The sequence below is a fragment of the Anolis carolinensis genome, unplaced genomic scaffold (genome assembly GCF_035594765.1).
Source record: "Anolis carolinensis isolate JA03-04 unplaced genomic scaffold, rAnoCar3.1.pri scaffold_11, whole genome shotgun sequence".
Taxonomy (NCBI): Eukaryota; Metazoa; Chordata; class Lepidosauria; order Squamata; family Dactyloidae; genus Anolis; species Anolis carolinensis.
The window spans coordinates 23,620,475-23,637,366 of NW_026943822.1; the positions used below are offsets into that span (position 1 = coordinate 23,620,475).

Consider the following 16,892-nt stretch of genomic DNA (forward strand, 5'->3'; position numbering starts at 1 on the left):
GAAACACTTTCTAAACCTTGCCTAAGAAGACCCTCTGAAATCCATGAGGACACCATAAATAGACATGAATCTTGAAGGCACATAGACACACGCTAATATAGGTGATTTGAAGGGCATGGAGATCCCAAAGTCATCAGATCCCAGAAGATGAGCAACGTCAACTTTAGCTCGTACTTGGATAGGAGATAATCAATGAATATCAGGTTCTGTAGGCCATATTTCAGAGGAAGAACCTGGCAAAACCATCTCTGAGGATGTCAGCCAACAGTAATAGAGGTGTCAAAATTTTGAAATGAATCTTGAACAGTGATTCTCAACCTGGGGTCCCCGGATGTTTTGGTCTTCAACTCCCAGAAATCCTAACAGCTAGTAAACAGGCTGGGATTTCTGGGAGTTCTAGGCCAAAAACATCTAGAGACCACAGTTGAAAACCACTGATCTAGAACCATTGAAGGTTCTTTTGAAGTTTGGACCCCAGAACCGTTCTTCATCTTATTGTGAAGAGCAAGCACTAACTTCCATTGCTTGCCTCTCATCCAACCTGTCTGTGGTCTTCAATGGGTCTTGGCAGATGTGGGATTTTCACACTTCTCAAGACTTGTTGGGAGCAAATCCTCCCTTCCTCTTGAGTGTTTGCAAGGCTTAGAAAGTGTTTCTGAGAAATCAAATGCTCATAACACTTTTTCTGTCGAATTTGTTGTATAACATGATGTTTTGGTGCTTAATTTGTAAAATCATAACCTAATTTAATGTTTAATAGGCTTTTCCTTAATCTCTCCTTATTATCCAACATATTTGCTTATCCAACGTTCTGCCGGCCCGTTTACATTGGATAAGCAAGACTCTACTGTAACAACAACAACAACAACAACAACAACAATAATAAAACTTTATTTATACCCTGCCACCATCTCCCCAACGGGGACTCGGGGCGATGCCCGAAACCATACAATATAACAAAATATAAAACAACATATCATAACACAAATTAATAATACAATAAATAATAACATACATTACAACCCAAAAACACATCACACAGTCCTAAACACTTGGGAAGTGTTCGACTTGTGATTTTGTGATACGAAATCCAGCATATATATCTTGTTTGCTGTGTCATACTATGTCTTTGTGTCAATAATAATAATAATAATAATAACAGCAGCAATAATAGTAATACAGTAGAGTCTCACTTATCCAACCCTCGCTTATCCAACGTTCTGGATTATCCAACGCATTTTTGTAGTCAATGTTTTCAATATATCGTGATATTTTGGTGCTAAATTCATAAATACAGTAATTACTACATAGCATTACTGCGTATTGAACTACTTTTTCTGCTAAATTTGTTGTCTAAAATGATATTTTGGTGCTTCATTTATAAAATCATAACCTAATTTGATGTTTAATAGGCATTTCCTTAATGCCTCCTTATTATCCAACATATTCGCTTATCCAACATTCTGCCGGCCCGTTTATGTTGGATAAGTGAGACTCTACTGTAATAATAATAATAATAATAATAATAATAATAATAATCCCTTTTCTCAGAATTGAGACCCAACACAACTCGCACTTGAAATGCAACACAATTAAAAGCACACAAAAAGAAAACACTACAATGGAATGATATACAAGTACTGCTACCATTACAATAAAAACCAGTTTACAAAACCATTCCATTGAGAATGAAATTAACCAAGAATATGTTTGCGCTCTTCAGGTTGAAGAAAGAAATGGCTGGATCATGGAGATCGCATTACGTCCCACTGATTGTGGAGAAGCGACAGCCTTCCCAGTGAATGAGCAATGGGTGCTGGAGATGTGGGAAAAATAGTGTGGGCTTAATCTATATTTTTTGGCACGGCGAAGCCATTACAACGGTTTGGAAGGTTATCATATGTCCTATGGAATTAAATCATGGGTTATAGGATCCCCGAGGGCCCGGTGGAGATTCTGTTAAATTACTTGGAGGAGAGAGTGGAAAATGTGGTCATCGAGTCGATGACAAATCTAATAACCGCGTCGAGGATGCCTATAACTCTTTGCTGAAGAAAAGATTACAGTTCCATTGACTCGAGATCCATTTTCCCTCGGAATATGAAACACTGCGATGGAGATAAAAAAAAAAAAACACAAGGAATATTCCAGCGGGAGTTTGCATCGGGTGGGAAAAACACATGCAAAGAAGGATGTGGTTAATATGTTTGGGATTGATGGCAACGTGAGACTTCTGCACCTATTCTTGCCTCATTCCGAAGAGGAAAAAAACATTATTTCGTGCTCTTTCTTACACTTTCCACAATATATTTTGCTTTGGAACTTTTTGGCTGTGGGGTTAAACAAATGGAGATAAATCCAACCCCTTTCATCTCCTACTTTGAAGATGATTTGATTTGGAAGTGTCACGTATAGACATCAAAGTTGACTTAAAGTCAGTTAATCAAACTGCATCTAAATTGCTGAATTAATGCAGTTTGGTTCCAGTTCAATTGCGATGTTTCAGTGCTATGGAATGATGGGATTTGTAGTTTGCCATTCTTTGGCAAAGAAGGCTAAAGAGTCAAAGTATTCCATGGCATTTAAAGTGATGCCAAACTGCATTATTTCTACAGTGTAGATGGACCCAACGTTGGAGTGAAAACTTTCCCAACTCCCGAAGAGGATGCCAGCCACAAAATTCCTATTTTTCAACCCCAGCCGAAGCACAAAAGGGGTGTTTTTCTCTCTGTACTAATTGTTTTGGTTCGTCTTAAAAGAATGAGAAAATGGCAACATTCTACATTCCTTTTTTATTTTATTTTTTTGGTAATCCTTCATTTCTTTTTTTGGAAAAGCCTCACCGGCAGAGGAGCCAGCAAGCAATTTCGACCAAGACAGCCGTCAGCATTTCGGCCAGTTTTTTGTTTTTTTTGTCGAATGGAAATAACTTTTCATTTGGGTTTCTCTTTAACCGAGTGCCTTTTGCATTACACACGATTTCTATAAATACATGGCTTTCGAGGCAAATGCGATTTGGATGGGTCCTCCGATATAAAAATATTAAAAAAGAGAGTCGAGAAGGAGAAGAGCCAAGTGTGTGACTGGAGTTCAAGGATTCGCGTGAAAGAGAAAGCGAAGATCCCTCCTCCGATCATTACGAAAAGAAACGTCACCGCTTCGGCATCTCGCCACAAACTTGGGGGGAAAATATTCTTCTTTTTGCTCTTTTTCCAAATTTAATAAATTTACTCAAAGCAACTGGCCTTCAGGGATCTTGGCAGTTTTGGCCATGTTCTGGATGAAGATAGAAAGCCATTGGAGTTGGGGAGAAATCTCGCCTTGGGTGCGAATTTCGTGGCCCGTGTCTCCAAATAGATTGAACTGGAGTTTCAGAGTTCATGGGTTATCTAAGGCTACTGTTTCCCCCCCTTGGTTTTTCTGGAGGCACCCCAACAGACAACTAACCTTATGGATAGGAGGATGGGTGACTTTCAGGAGTCGGAGTTTATTTTGCATCACAACTAAATACACACTTAACCTAGAGTTACATATTCTGTCTACAATTGTGCAATTGCGCCAATTGCGTCACCCATCCAGTTGAACCCCTTTGATATTACACCTTCAGGTTCAGGATGAGTTTCAAGATGACTCTGATGGGAATTATGGGATTCAGGTGCAGAGTGTTCCTGCTGTGGGAGATGAAGGGCAGGGAGGCTTTCCCATGGGAAGAAATGATGTTGTTGATGATGATGGTTTTCAGGTGCAAGACGCAGAAAGGGAGAGCAGTTCCCAGCCTCAGCCTGATAACACTAACGAGCCCTGTGGCCTTGAAAGCAAAATGATGAGGCCACGCCTCTAGATCGGGCTAGTTGTCTGGAATTTCGGGGGTTGCGCAGAAGTCTCAGAATAGCAAATGAGAGGGAGGTCAAAGGCCAAAGAAATGCCTTCATTTCATGCTATTAAAACAGTCTGCTGAGAGAGAAATCTTCGTCAAAGCAATTCCTCACTTGAATCAAGAACTAAGTCTGCTTTCCTGCATTATCTTATATGTATTCTCGTTTCTGGGACTTTGGCTTCTTTTAAAAGAACCTTGTTTCATGTTTAATGTTTCTATGGATTTGTTTCTTGCAGCCTTGTTTTTATAACTATCTTCTGAAACTGAACTTTTACCTTTTATGAATTGTCTTTTCCTTATTTCCTAATAAACTACAAAAGACTACGATCTGTGTGCAGCCTGGTGTCTTTAGCAAGGTGAAGCTAACCTGAGGTGCGACATGATGCTCACTAAAGCAAGATTGGGTGATCCAGAACCTAGCTAAATAAATACTAAATAGTTAACTAAGTTAGTCGTTGAGCTAGGATATTGGCCAACGCTTACGCTTCCAAGATCGGATTCCAACATCAAGTTCATACCTGGACAACTTAAGAAGAGCCCTTCCACTGTTTGTAACAATAAATCCTTTCTTTGAAATATCATAAAAATGCAGTGCCTTGGCATGAGAAGGAAGCAGGAGCTCTCCCAGCTGATGTTTCTAATCACAGGCACTTCTTATGGCTCCTTTTTCTTCTCCAATGGCACGTATGAATTTGGCACATGAACCATTGTGTGCATATGATCCACGGATAGCCACTTCACCATCATTTCAAACCAGCCTCATGTACTAATGTCATGCCAAGCCAAGGCTCATTGGAATTGTTTTTCTCCCTTCCCTGGATAGGAATGGAGCATCCTGCAAAGCCAAGAGCTGGCAACGTTGCTCGTGTTGTGATCCGTTGACCAAAAATCACACCCTTCCAAAAAACCCGACATGGCCCAAGTCGCATTGAAGGCATTCCTCCTGCTACTGAAAACCTTGCAAGCACAACATGAAACACCACCGGCCAAATGTGTTGCTTCGAATGCACATGGATGGCACACAACTGCAAGGAGGTTGGCAAGCAGCTTCGCCATGCATCGAAAGCACTACTTGGCAAGCCATTGGTTGACCACACTGCTTCAAAGCCACACATTCTGCATCCAATGGATATTTTATTTTGTCTATTTTTATTCAGTCCTATTTTTGTTTTCGGCAGAATCAAATCCCACACTCGCGGCCAGTCCGCATAAGCAGTTCTCCAGAAATCTTTTGAGTAATATTGTTTTAGGCTCCGCAATTTGGCGCTCCCAAGCCACAGAAGCTGGTTTTCCAATCTTTGGCCCATTTGATGGGAAGAGCACCTGTTCCCTCGCTTGGGCGACCAGGTGTGAGTGTAAACCAGATTGGAGGTTTAAAAAATGGATTTTGGCACAAACACATTTGACAACCTAGACCTTGGCTAGTCTCCTTTGGTGTGTGCATTCTCCTACGGACGTAGTTGGATATTTTTCTCCAGTGTAGAACACCTGCATCCAATTCATAGGCTGAATCAGACTGACCTTCATCAAAATATGAGCGTTGCCTGAGCCATGCATATCCGGTGTTGATGGCCCTTTTTTTTGGATTTGGATTAAATTATGGAGTTATTGAGAGTGGTAGAGCTTTCTAGAGAATAGTAGAGCGCCAAATCTATATATATAAAAGAGTGATGGAATCCTGGCGACCGCCAAAACAACAAAACTGAACATCCTACAACCTCGATAATTGACAACACAACCCATCATCCACGCCTCTAGGTTGATACAACAAAAAGAAAAGAAAAATTGAGTCCTAATTAGAGGGAGAGGAATCATTGTTTTTATCCAATTGCTGCCAGTTAGAAGGCTAAGCTCTGCCCACTTGGTCTCCTAGCAACCCACTCACCCAGGGGACAGGCAGACTTAGGCCTCAGGCCTCTTCCACAGATTATCTCATTTGCACTAGATTAGATGGCAGTGTAGACTCAAGGCCCTTCCACACAGCTATATAACCCATTTATAATTTTATATTATCTCTGCTTTAACTGGATTATCTGGACTCCACACCTTTACCCTTTACCTTAACTACCACCAATTCCTCAATACTTTATTTCCCATACCACCATACTTCGCCACAGCAACGCGTGGCCGGGCACAGCTAGTTCAGACCTAAAAAGGACTGTGTTGGCACAACTCCAGGGTCCTCCAGATATTGGTCTACTCTAGCTTCCATCAACCATGACCATTGGTTGAATTCTGTCCCATAAGGTTAGAGTACTCCACATATTACTGGACTCCAACTTCCATCATCTGTGACCATTGGCCATCTTGGATGAAGTTCATGGGAAGGAAAGTCCATCAACATCTCAAGAGCTACAGGTTCTTGTATGATACACCATCATCATCTCCAACGGATACTAAGAAGAAAGAGTTATGATGTCTAGATTTTACAGGTTCTTGTATGATATATGTGAACAATTGTAATCTCCAATGATACCAAGTGGAAAGAGTTATGATGTCCAGATTTTACTAGCAATGCTAATGCTAGCGGTCCTGGAATGATAAAGAACTAGATTTTCCAAAGTGTGTTTCCCCTTCGTGGAGCAGATATTCCAGCACCGAAGTGATAGAAGAACCGAAGACAGGCTGGAATGCTTTATCGCACTCCCAGACATTTCTGCAGTTGGAAAAATGGCCGATGCTCAGATCTACAGGGAATTATTAAAGATACATTAAGACAGACGTGCCAAGAATGCAGCAATTTGGCTCCAGAGAAGGTTAAGAGGAGAGCCACATGTTTATATTCCAGCCCACGTGGGATCCAGATGGAATCCGGAGCCATCCAGAGCTTGGTGGGAGGAGGAGGAGAAGGAGGAGAAGGGCTCATTCAGAAGGTGTCAGACAAGAGACAAGGCAAGACTTCGAATAGGGAAAGCTGCCATATAGTCTAAGAATTGGTCTGACATTTGTCTCAGCACAAGGAAAAGTTGAGAGCTGGATGTTCTTCCTCTATCCATTCCTAGGAGTTTGGCACAAAGGCAACCAATTCCAGAATCCTGAAATGTGTGTTTCGGGGAAGCATTAGCCATTTACAGTTCCTGCGAGGGTTATCCAGAAAATAGATTACGTTTTGGAATTAAAAATGAACAAAGCATAGGAGAAAGCATTTACCATATGCAGTTGAAAGCCACACCCAAATACCACTTCTCAACATAGTCGCCATTCAAATCTAGGCACTTATCATAGCAATGAATGAGCTTGGCAACTCCTTCCCCACAAAACCCTGCCACTTGCGTCCTCAAAAAGTATAGGAGAAAACATTTACCATATGCAGTTGAAAGCCACACCCAAATACCACTTCTCAACATAGTCGCCATTCAAATCTAGGCACTTATCATAGTGAGGAATAAGCTTGGCAACTCTTTCCCCACAAAACTCTGCCACTTGCGTCCTCAAAGAGTATAGGAGTAAACATTTACCATATGCAGTTGAAAGCCAGACCCAAATACCACTTCTCAACATAGTCGCCATTCAAATCTAGGCACTTACCATAGTGATGAATGAACTTGGCAACTCCTTCCCCACAAAACTCTGCCGCTTGCGTCCTCAACGCAGCATTTTGGCAACAATGCGCAGCTGCGGGAAAGGTTGACCGGCTGGTTGGGGACGCAAGCGGCAGAGTTTTGTGAGGAAGGAGTTGCCAAGCTCACATACGGTATGTAATAAATAAATAAATAAAAACATTTAACCTACTGATGCTTCAATTAATGTAATTTTATTGGCATCTATTTTTATTTCTGAAATTTACCATTCTCGGCTTATACTGGAGTCAAAGTTTTCCCAGTTTTTTTGTGGTAAAATTAGGTGCCTTGGTTTATATTCGGGTTGGCTTATACTCAAGTATGTACGATATATGTTATATTATATATTATATATAATGTATTTATACCAGGCATGGGCCAACTTTTGGACACAGGGACCGCATTGCATTATAAATTTCCTAAGGGCTCCACGGAGCACAGTTTGATGATAATAATAATAATAATAATAATAATAATGATGATGATGATGATGATGATGATGTTATTTTTATACCCCGCCTCCATCTCCCCAGAGGGACTCGGGGCGGCTTACAGATAGAAAACAAGCATACAATGGTATCAAATACAGAAAAACACACAAATAAAATTAAAAGGCATAAAATAAAATCACCATCATTGTAAAACACAGAACCGCGAATGTGGTGTGAAAGAGACTTCTAAGGAGCTGTTGTCCAGAAACAGAGTAGTTTTACCAAATGGTAAAAATACATGGAACCTTGAAATAAATATGATATTAATCTTCCACCAAAAATTCCAGCCACAATGTATGTGTGTGTGTTTAAATGCAAGATGGATCAGAGCCATCCACATTCAATGATTTGTAACTGAAACCCCTTGGCTTTGTAAAAGAGGAGGCAGATGGAGGAAAACTGGAATACAGGGATGGAGATCTGGCAGTGAAACTGAAATGCCTCCCCCATAAACTGGTCTCTTTTTTGTGCATGTGTGTGTAAGTATGAACACCACGTGTTTCACCATTGCCCAGATGCCTGAGAAATATTTCTGGGCACTCCAAATACAAAAGCAAAGGCCCAGCGCTGTAGTGTTTACAATGGAAGAGAAGTTCAAGCTTTTTGGAGACCAAAAGAAATCCACACAGTGAGGAGTGATTGTGAAAAGAAAACTAATAAAGTTAAATACGTCTGAATGAGCGGAGCCCCGGGTAGGCGAGGAAGACATCGACGAGGCTATAAATACCACAAAAGGGTGGAAGGAATGGTATCTGGGAGAAAGTAGAATAACGAAGTGGGGAAAAACAAAGCCAAAGAAGGCGCTGGGTTGGGAATGTCTGAGATTTCAATGGAGTCGGTTGCGGGAAACCCAAAAGAAAATGGGGAACGGAGGGGAAAGGAATCCGATCTCATCACACTTCATTGCCTTTTCGGAAGAGCACCGTTCGATTTTAATTTTAATTTTCAGGGCAAAAGAAAGGAGGGGTCCCAATTGTTCGAAGCACATGTTTGCCACGTTTCGGTACAAAAGCTCCCATTCCAGCCAAGGTGACCACCAGCATAATATTTGCATCCTATATTTATTTAGATAGGGCATCAAAATCTAGATACATTTTAAAAGAATATTTTTAAAAGGTATATTCACTCTCTCAGTCTCAGAGAAAAGCCCTGGCAAGTCTCCTCTTGCCAAGAAAACCCAGTGACGGGTCCACTTTAGGGTTGCCATATGACATGAAGGCACTCAGGGACAACGTATACCCTAAAAGCAGGGAGTTATGGGTCAGAAAAACTATATACTTCTCCTTGTTGTTGGGTACCTCCAAGTTGCTTCCAACTTATGTCAACCCTGAGATGAGACCAATGGAAATTCACTTCTTCATACAAGACATGGAATTTGTTCCCATCATATACATGGAGATACAGTGGGTAAGAGTTTCAACTCTTAACTTTTTGGTATGAGCACCGCCCACTTTTCTTAATATTGTGTTGTATGTACAAATCTTATGAAATAGATCTGACATACGATGCACAGCGACTTTTTGCACAACCCTAATGTCCTCCATAGAGTGCCTTCATTATTGGAGAACAGAACCACTATCTCCTGGTTGTATGGACTTCCCATCAGCTGGACAAGATGGAGCTTCATGTTTAGCATGACTCTAGTTATATTCTTGTGACTACTACTCCCAGAATCACCTCATTGCAGGATATGGGAAACTACAAACCCTCAAAAAAAATCCTGGAGAACAAGTTCTAGTTCTTCTGCTTCTTGATCTGAACCAACAAAGGTTCCTCTTTGAAGAGCTCCTGCAGAATGAATGTGGTTTGGCACCACTTGAACTGCCATGACTCAATGCGATGGACTCCCAGAATCACCTCATTGCGGGATTTGGGAAACTACAATCCCTCAAAAAACAACCCTGGAGGACAAGCTCTAGTTCTGCTTCTTGATCTGAACCAACAAAGGTTCCTCTTTGATGAGCTCCTGTAGAATGAATGTGGTTTGGCACCACTTGAACTGCCATGACACAATGCGATGGACTCCCAGAATCACCTCATTGCGGGATTTGGGAAACTACAATCCCTCAAAAAAATCCTGGAGGACAAGCTCTAGTTCTTCTGCTTCTTGATCTCAACCAACAAAGGTTCCTCTTTGATGAGATCCTGTAGAACGAATGTGGTTTGGCACCACTTGACCTGTCATGACTCAATGCTATGAACTCACAAGAGTTGTTAATTTGGAGAGGTACCAGTATTCTTGGGCAGAGTTAACTAAAGGCCTTGGAATACTACAATTCCCATGATTCTGTAGTATTGAACCACAGCAATTCAAGTAGTGTTCAAATGCATCAATTCTAGAGTACAGATGTGCCTTCAGAAGATCCATTGCTCTTGATATTCTCTAGCAACCATAGTTCCTTCTATAGAACAAGCATGGGCAAACTTGGGCCCTCCAGATGTTTTGGACTTCAACTCCCATCAATTTCATCACATAATAGTCGCACCCCTTTTTTTTGGATGGCAAGGTTAGTATTTTTGTGTTCCTCTGGTAGGCTGTTAGGAATTGTGGGAATTGAAGTCCAAAACACCCATTTTTTGCCCATGCTTGTTCTATAGGAATGGATTTGATCTCTGCTGTGCATTTGGCCAGCTTCAATAGTTTCCACTGATATTAGCGGCCTTTTCTAAACAATTGTATTTCTCTTTAATTATTCCTTTCCGTTCCAATTTCATCCCCCGTCGAGCCTTGTTTGTAGATTGTAAGCAATCAGCAGGCGCTTCCTCTGTTTCTCGGGGTGGAATTTTAACTTAGACCATGACATAACACACCCTTTTCAGGACTTCAAAAAAAGCGTCTTAGAGTAAAATTACAATAAATCACTGTCCAGTGTGTCCCCTTTGCTCCCTCCAAGAGAGGAAAGTACCGATCTTGGCAACATATATATTTTTTAATTCTGCGAAGTAAAAATATCAAGCCTCACGCAATCCAAAAGTGTCAATCACGAGAAGCGAGTTCTTGCTGCAAATAATAAAAAATAGAACGACGAGGAAATGACCTAATGGGCCAAGGCGGATTGAGTTAATTTGTAATTAATTAACTGCCCCGAGCAGAATCCATAGAGGGAAGTGACCCAACACCAGGATTCCAATTAACCGAGTTTCTTTTTCCCCACTTGATAAATTATACGAACCTCGAGGAATGTTCCAAATAAAGGGGGAAAGGTAGTGTTCTCTGGGTGCCGGCGGAGGTCCTCAAAACGTCTCGGCTAGTAAATTAAATTACCGCCCTGGCCGATGTTCCTTGGAGAGGACATAGAAGGAGCGGGAATAATAACAGGCTTCCCAGGGTCTGAGCCAAGTTCATTTGCTGGCTTTCATTAATTGGTTCTTAAACTTGAAGGGCAGCAGTGGGTCGTGGACCCCAATTGAGGTGCAAATAAGCCCACATTGGTTTGTTTAAGAAGCCATGGATACATTCGGGCATAGAAACTGCTCTGGTTTTAGTCCGAATGGTAAAGGAACACTCTAAGGTCTATTTTAAGGTCACAGAACCCAGGGTTCAGACTTGAGGTGCGTCTACATCAGGCATGGGCAAACTTGGACCCTCCAGGTATTGCCATTCAAAAAAATGGGGAGCGACTATTATGTGATGAAACCTTGCCATCCAAAAAATGGGGTGCGACTATTATGTGATGAAACCTTGCCATACAAAAAATGGGGTGCGACTATTATGTGATGAAAACTTGCCATCCAAAAAATGGGGTGTGACTATTATGTGATGAAACCTTGCCACCCAAAAAATAGGGTGTGACTATTATGTGATGAAAACTTGCCATCCAAAAAATGGGGTGTGACTATTATGTGATGAAACCTTGCCATTCAAAAAAAGTGGGGTTCGACTATTATGTGATGAAACCTTGCCATCCAAAAAAATGGGGAGCGACTATTATGTGATGAAACCTTGCCATCCAAAAAATGGGGTGCGACTATTATGTGATGAAACCTTGCCATACAAAAAATGGGGTGCGACTATTATGTGATGAAAACTTGCCATCCAAAAAATGGGGTGTGACTATTATGTGATGAAACCTTGCCACCCAAAAAATAGGGTGTGACTATTATGTGATGAAAACTTGCCATCCAAAAAATGGGGTGTGACTATTATGTGATGAAACCTTGCCATTCAAAAAAAGTGGGGTTCGACTATTATGTGATGAAACCTTGCCATCCAAAAAAATGGGGAGCGACTATTATGTGATGAAACCTTGCCATCCAAAAAATGGGGTGCGACTATTATGTGATGAAACCTTGCCATACAAAAAATGGGGTGCGACTATTATGTGATGAAACCTTGCCATACAAAAAATGGGGTGCGACTATTATGTGATGAAACCTTGCCACCCAAAAAATAGGGTGTGACTATTATGTGATGAAAACTTGCCATCCAAAAAATGGGGTGTGACTATTATGTGATGAAACCTTGCCATTCAAAAAAGTGGGGTTCGACTATTATGTGATGAAACATTGCCATCCAAAAAAATGGGGAGCGACTATTATGTGATGAAACCTTGCCACCCAAAAAATAGGGTGTGACTATTATGTGATGAAACCTTGCCATCCAAAAAATGGGGTGCGACTATTATGTGATGAAATACAGTTAACCTGTCAGTTAACTTGCTTTGTGACCGGCTGTTAGGAATCGTGGGAGTTGAAGTCCAAAACACCTGGAGGGCCGAAGTTTGCCCATGCCTGATCAACATTGGCTCAATGCGATGGAATTCTGGGAGTTGTAGTTTGATGAGGACCATCACTCTTGGGCAGAGAAGGCTAAAAGCTTTGTCGAACTACCATCCCAGTCTCCAAAGTATATACTGTATATACTCTATAAGCTGACCTGAATATAAGCCGAGGCATCTAATTTTACCACAAAAACTGGGAAAACTTATTGACTCGAGTATAAGACGAGGGTGGGAAATGCAGCAGGTACGGATCAAATTCAGAAATAAAAATAGATATTAATAAAATTGCATTATTTGAGGCATCAGTAGGTTAAATGTTTTTGAATATTTATATAAAACTGTAATTTAAGATAATAATAAGACTTTAATAAGATAAGACTGTCCAACTCTGAATAACTATATACTCTGTAAGTATAAGCTGACCTGAATAGAAGCTGGCCAGGACCCTTACTCGAGTATAAGCCGAGGAGAGCTTTTTCAGCCCTAAAAAAGGGCTGGAAAACTAGGCTTATACTCGAGTATATACAGTATATACAGTAGAGTCTCACTTATCCAACATAAACGGGCCGGCAGAATGTTGGATAAGTGAATATGTTGGATAATAAGGAGGCATTAAGGAAAAGCCTATTAAACATCAAATGGTTAATATTTTACAAATTAAGCACCAAAACATCATGTTATACAACAAATTTGGCAGAAAAGGTAGTTCAATATGCAGTAATGCTATGTAGTAATTACTTTATTTACGATTTAGCACCAAAATATCACGATGTATTGAAAACATTGACTACAAAAGTGCGTTGGATAATCCAGAATGTTGGATAAGCGAGTGTTGGATAAGTGAGACTCTACTGTATTCCAGTCGATGACCAGCACCAAAAAATGTACAAGCATAAGAATAGAATAGAAACATAGACATTCAGGTATTAAGACACACTGTCAAAAGCAGAATTAAAACCCAGTACGTAGTTAAAACGATATTAAACCTTTATATGCTAAGATGGCAAAGGTAAATAGTGGAGTAAATATCAAAACCTTCTAAGACTGTGGCAACATCTTGCGCCGGTAAGATGTTGCTGCTGCACAAAAGCTGGCAACTTTGGCAGTAATTGTAGGGTTTTGGTCCACCAAAAGATAATCAACATAAAACCTTACAGATCTCTAAAACTGGATTTACAAAATGTTTACGAAGTGAACGAGGGAAGGAGACGACACTTACGTTTGTGTTGCAGAGTTTGTACTGTTTGTAGGCTCCGGTGCAGACGATGACAGCCGCCCTCTGGGGAGACGCTTGGCTTTGGACCGACTGTCGAGACCCCGGAAGATGGGCGTTCAAGTCCGAGTCGTGGAACAAACTCTGCGCGACCGGGAAGGTCTGGAAGTGAGGGGCAGCCGGTTGGTAAAAGGAACCGCTTCCGGGTTGCGGTCGAGATGGAAGAGGCCTGCGGTCGTCCTGGTAGAAACTTCTCTGGCGATGGGATGGGTTTGCGGGCTGAGCCAAGGGCACGCCGACGCTCTTCGGCTGGTTCGCCTGCCTCTTCCGCCGGGATTTGTGCGGCGCTTGCCCCGTGTCCGTCTGCAGCGGGAGTATGTAGGGCACTTTCCCATAGCCATACTTCCCAGGCCCAATGGGATTCTTATTTCTGCCTCTGAGGACAAGGGGAAAAGAAACGTCAACGTCAAGAGAAGGCCAAGGATGGGATGCCCGCTTGCCCGTTACGATGCTACGAGGTGTCCTTGGGCAAGTCACATTCTCAGCCTCTGAGGAAGGCCATAAATCACTACTGATCATGAGTTCGAAGCCAGCCCGGGTCGGAGTGAGCTCCCAATCATTACATAGTCTAGCTTGCTGTTAACCTATGCAGCCTGAAAGACAGTTGCATCTGTCGAGTAGGAAATTTAGGTACCACTTTATGTGGGGAGCCTAATTTATTTATTAATTATTTATTTATTAGCGACATTAATATCCCACCCTTCTCATCCCGAAGGGGACTCAGGGCGGTTTACAAGTACAGTAGAGTCTCACTTATCCAACATAAACGGGCCAGCAGAACGTTGGATAAGCGAATATGTTGGATAATAAGGAGGGATTAAGGAAAAGTCTATTAAACATCAAATCAGGTTATGATTTTACAAATTAAGCACCAAAACATCATGTTATACAACAAATTTGACAGAAAAAGTAGTTCAATATGCAGTAATGCTAAGTAGTAATTACTGTATTTACGAATTTAGCACCAAAATATCACGATGTATTGAAAACATTGACTACAAAAATGCGTTGGATAATCCAGAATGTTGGATAAGCGAGTGTTGGATAAGTGAGACTCTACTGTATATATAAAAGGTAAAGGTAAAGGTTTCCCCTGACGTTAAGTCCAGTCGTGTCCGACTCTCGGGGTTGGTGCTCATCTCCATTTCTAAGCCGAAGAGCCAGCATTGTCCATAGACACCTCCAAGGTCATGTGGCCAGCATGACTGCATGGAACGCCGTTACCTTCCCGCCGGAGTGGTACCTATTGAACTACTCACATATATATTATATTATATTTAACTAATAATTTAACTAATTTACGACATGATAAAACCTTCCAGAAGCGTGCAGGAGAATGAGGAAGTATTCCATCAAGGTCTTAGTGTCACAGCTCCCCCTGTGGCAAAATCGAGCATACCCTCATGAAGCCGGAAACTGGAAAAATGTTAAATTGCCTCTGTGTCTGTCTATATATGTTGTATGTCTAATGGCATTGAATGTTTGCCATGTATATATGCATTGTGATCTGCCTTTGGGGTGAGAAGGGCGGAATATAAATACTGTAATAAATACATAAATCTGACTGAGAAAAACCCATATCCATTGGAAATGACTCGAAGGCAAGTGACGTTAAACTGAGCCAACCCACGCTGTTTTCAGGTTAAACCGTGTTTCCTTCGTCACATAAACAACCGCTTCTAATTACGCTGGGCTTTATTGGTGTTTATGTTCTTGCCTTAATCTGCGCTGTGTTGAGAAACAAACTATTAACAGCTTTTGTTTTGCCTCCGAGGAGTTTGCGATCACCTTTGGCAGGCTCCAAAGGAGGCGGGGTTGTTGCTTTCGGAGAGGCAATTAGCCAAATCCCGCAAAGCAAAATACGTAAATACCAAACGAGGTTGCCCCGAGGAGTCTGAAACTTGCCAGTTCAAGGAAGCCATTGGATTTGTTCGTTAGGTTGCCAAGGCGGAATTGGAAACCACGATGTCTTGCGTGGTCAACGATCAATATTGAAGGCCTATTTGGAAACGAAAGAGTGCCAGACTCATGAAAAGCAGCATGTGCCAAACAGGACGGCTGCTATTACAAAAACATAGGGCTGTTCGTTGTGCTATCGCAGAAAAACCGGCTACTGTTTCTCAGATAACACATGTTGAAAGGCAAGCATTTGGTGACATTCACCATTACATGCCACTTTCAGATTTTCTGCATTATCTGACGTATGACAGAGTCCCCCCGATAACATTTAGAGCGGCTTCTAGCATCATTCCTAGGATTACAACGACGGAGCCATTTCATTTTATCATATACCGTATATACTCGAGTATAAGCCGACTTATTATTATTATTAATAAATAATAATAATAATAATAATAATAATAATAATAATAATAATAATAATAAAACTTTATTTATATCCCGCCACCATCTCCCCACGGGGACTCGGGGCGGCTTACATGGGGCAGTGGCCCAAACAACATAAGAACAAAATATAAGCAACACAATACAATCACAATATAAAAAGATAAAACAATAATACAATATATCAATATAAACAACAATACAAGATAAAAATTTCATTTAAAACACATAAATGGTAAGACCGTAATAAAAACAGGATAAATTATTAAAAACCCACATAATAAGATTATGATGTAATACAATGTAATCATAATTATAATTCACTATTATAATTGTATATTTATATTACATGCAATATTACTAATAATATTGCAATATAGTTGTATAATATAATATAGCTGTGCCCGACCACGCGTTGCTGTGGCGAAGTATGGTGAGACTGTACTGTATATTGATAATCTTATATTATCTGCTTAGAACTGGATTATATGAGGCCCCTTTTTCATAGCTGTATAAAATGCACACTGAAGTGGATTATATGGCAGTGTGGAGTCAAGATAATCCAGTTCAAAGCAGATAATATAAGATTCTAAATGGGTTATATAGCTGTGTGGAAGGGCCTTGAGT

The 16,892-nt window shown here is 41.0% G+C and overlaps 1 protein-coding gene across 4 annotated transcripts in view; it reads right to left on the reverse strand.

Moving 5' to 3' along the window:
* Nucleotides 1-16,892, reverse strand: part of thsd4 (thrombospondin type 1 domain containing 4) — a 217,034-nt gene that overhangs the window by 170,742 nt on the left and 29,400 nt on the right. For all 4 annotated transcript variants that reach the window (XM_062963309.1, XM_062963311.1, XM_062963310.1 and 1 more), the window contains one exon: nt 13,869-14,298. In XM_062963309.1, the coding sequence (XP_062819379.1) occupies nt 13,869-14,298 (430 nt within the window). The remainder of the gene's footprint in view (nt 1-13,868; nt 14,299-16,892) is intronic.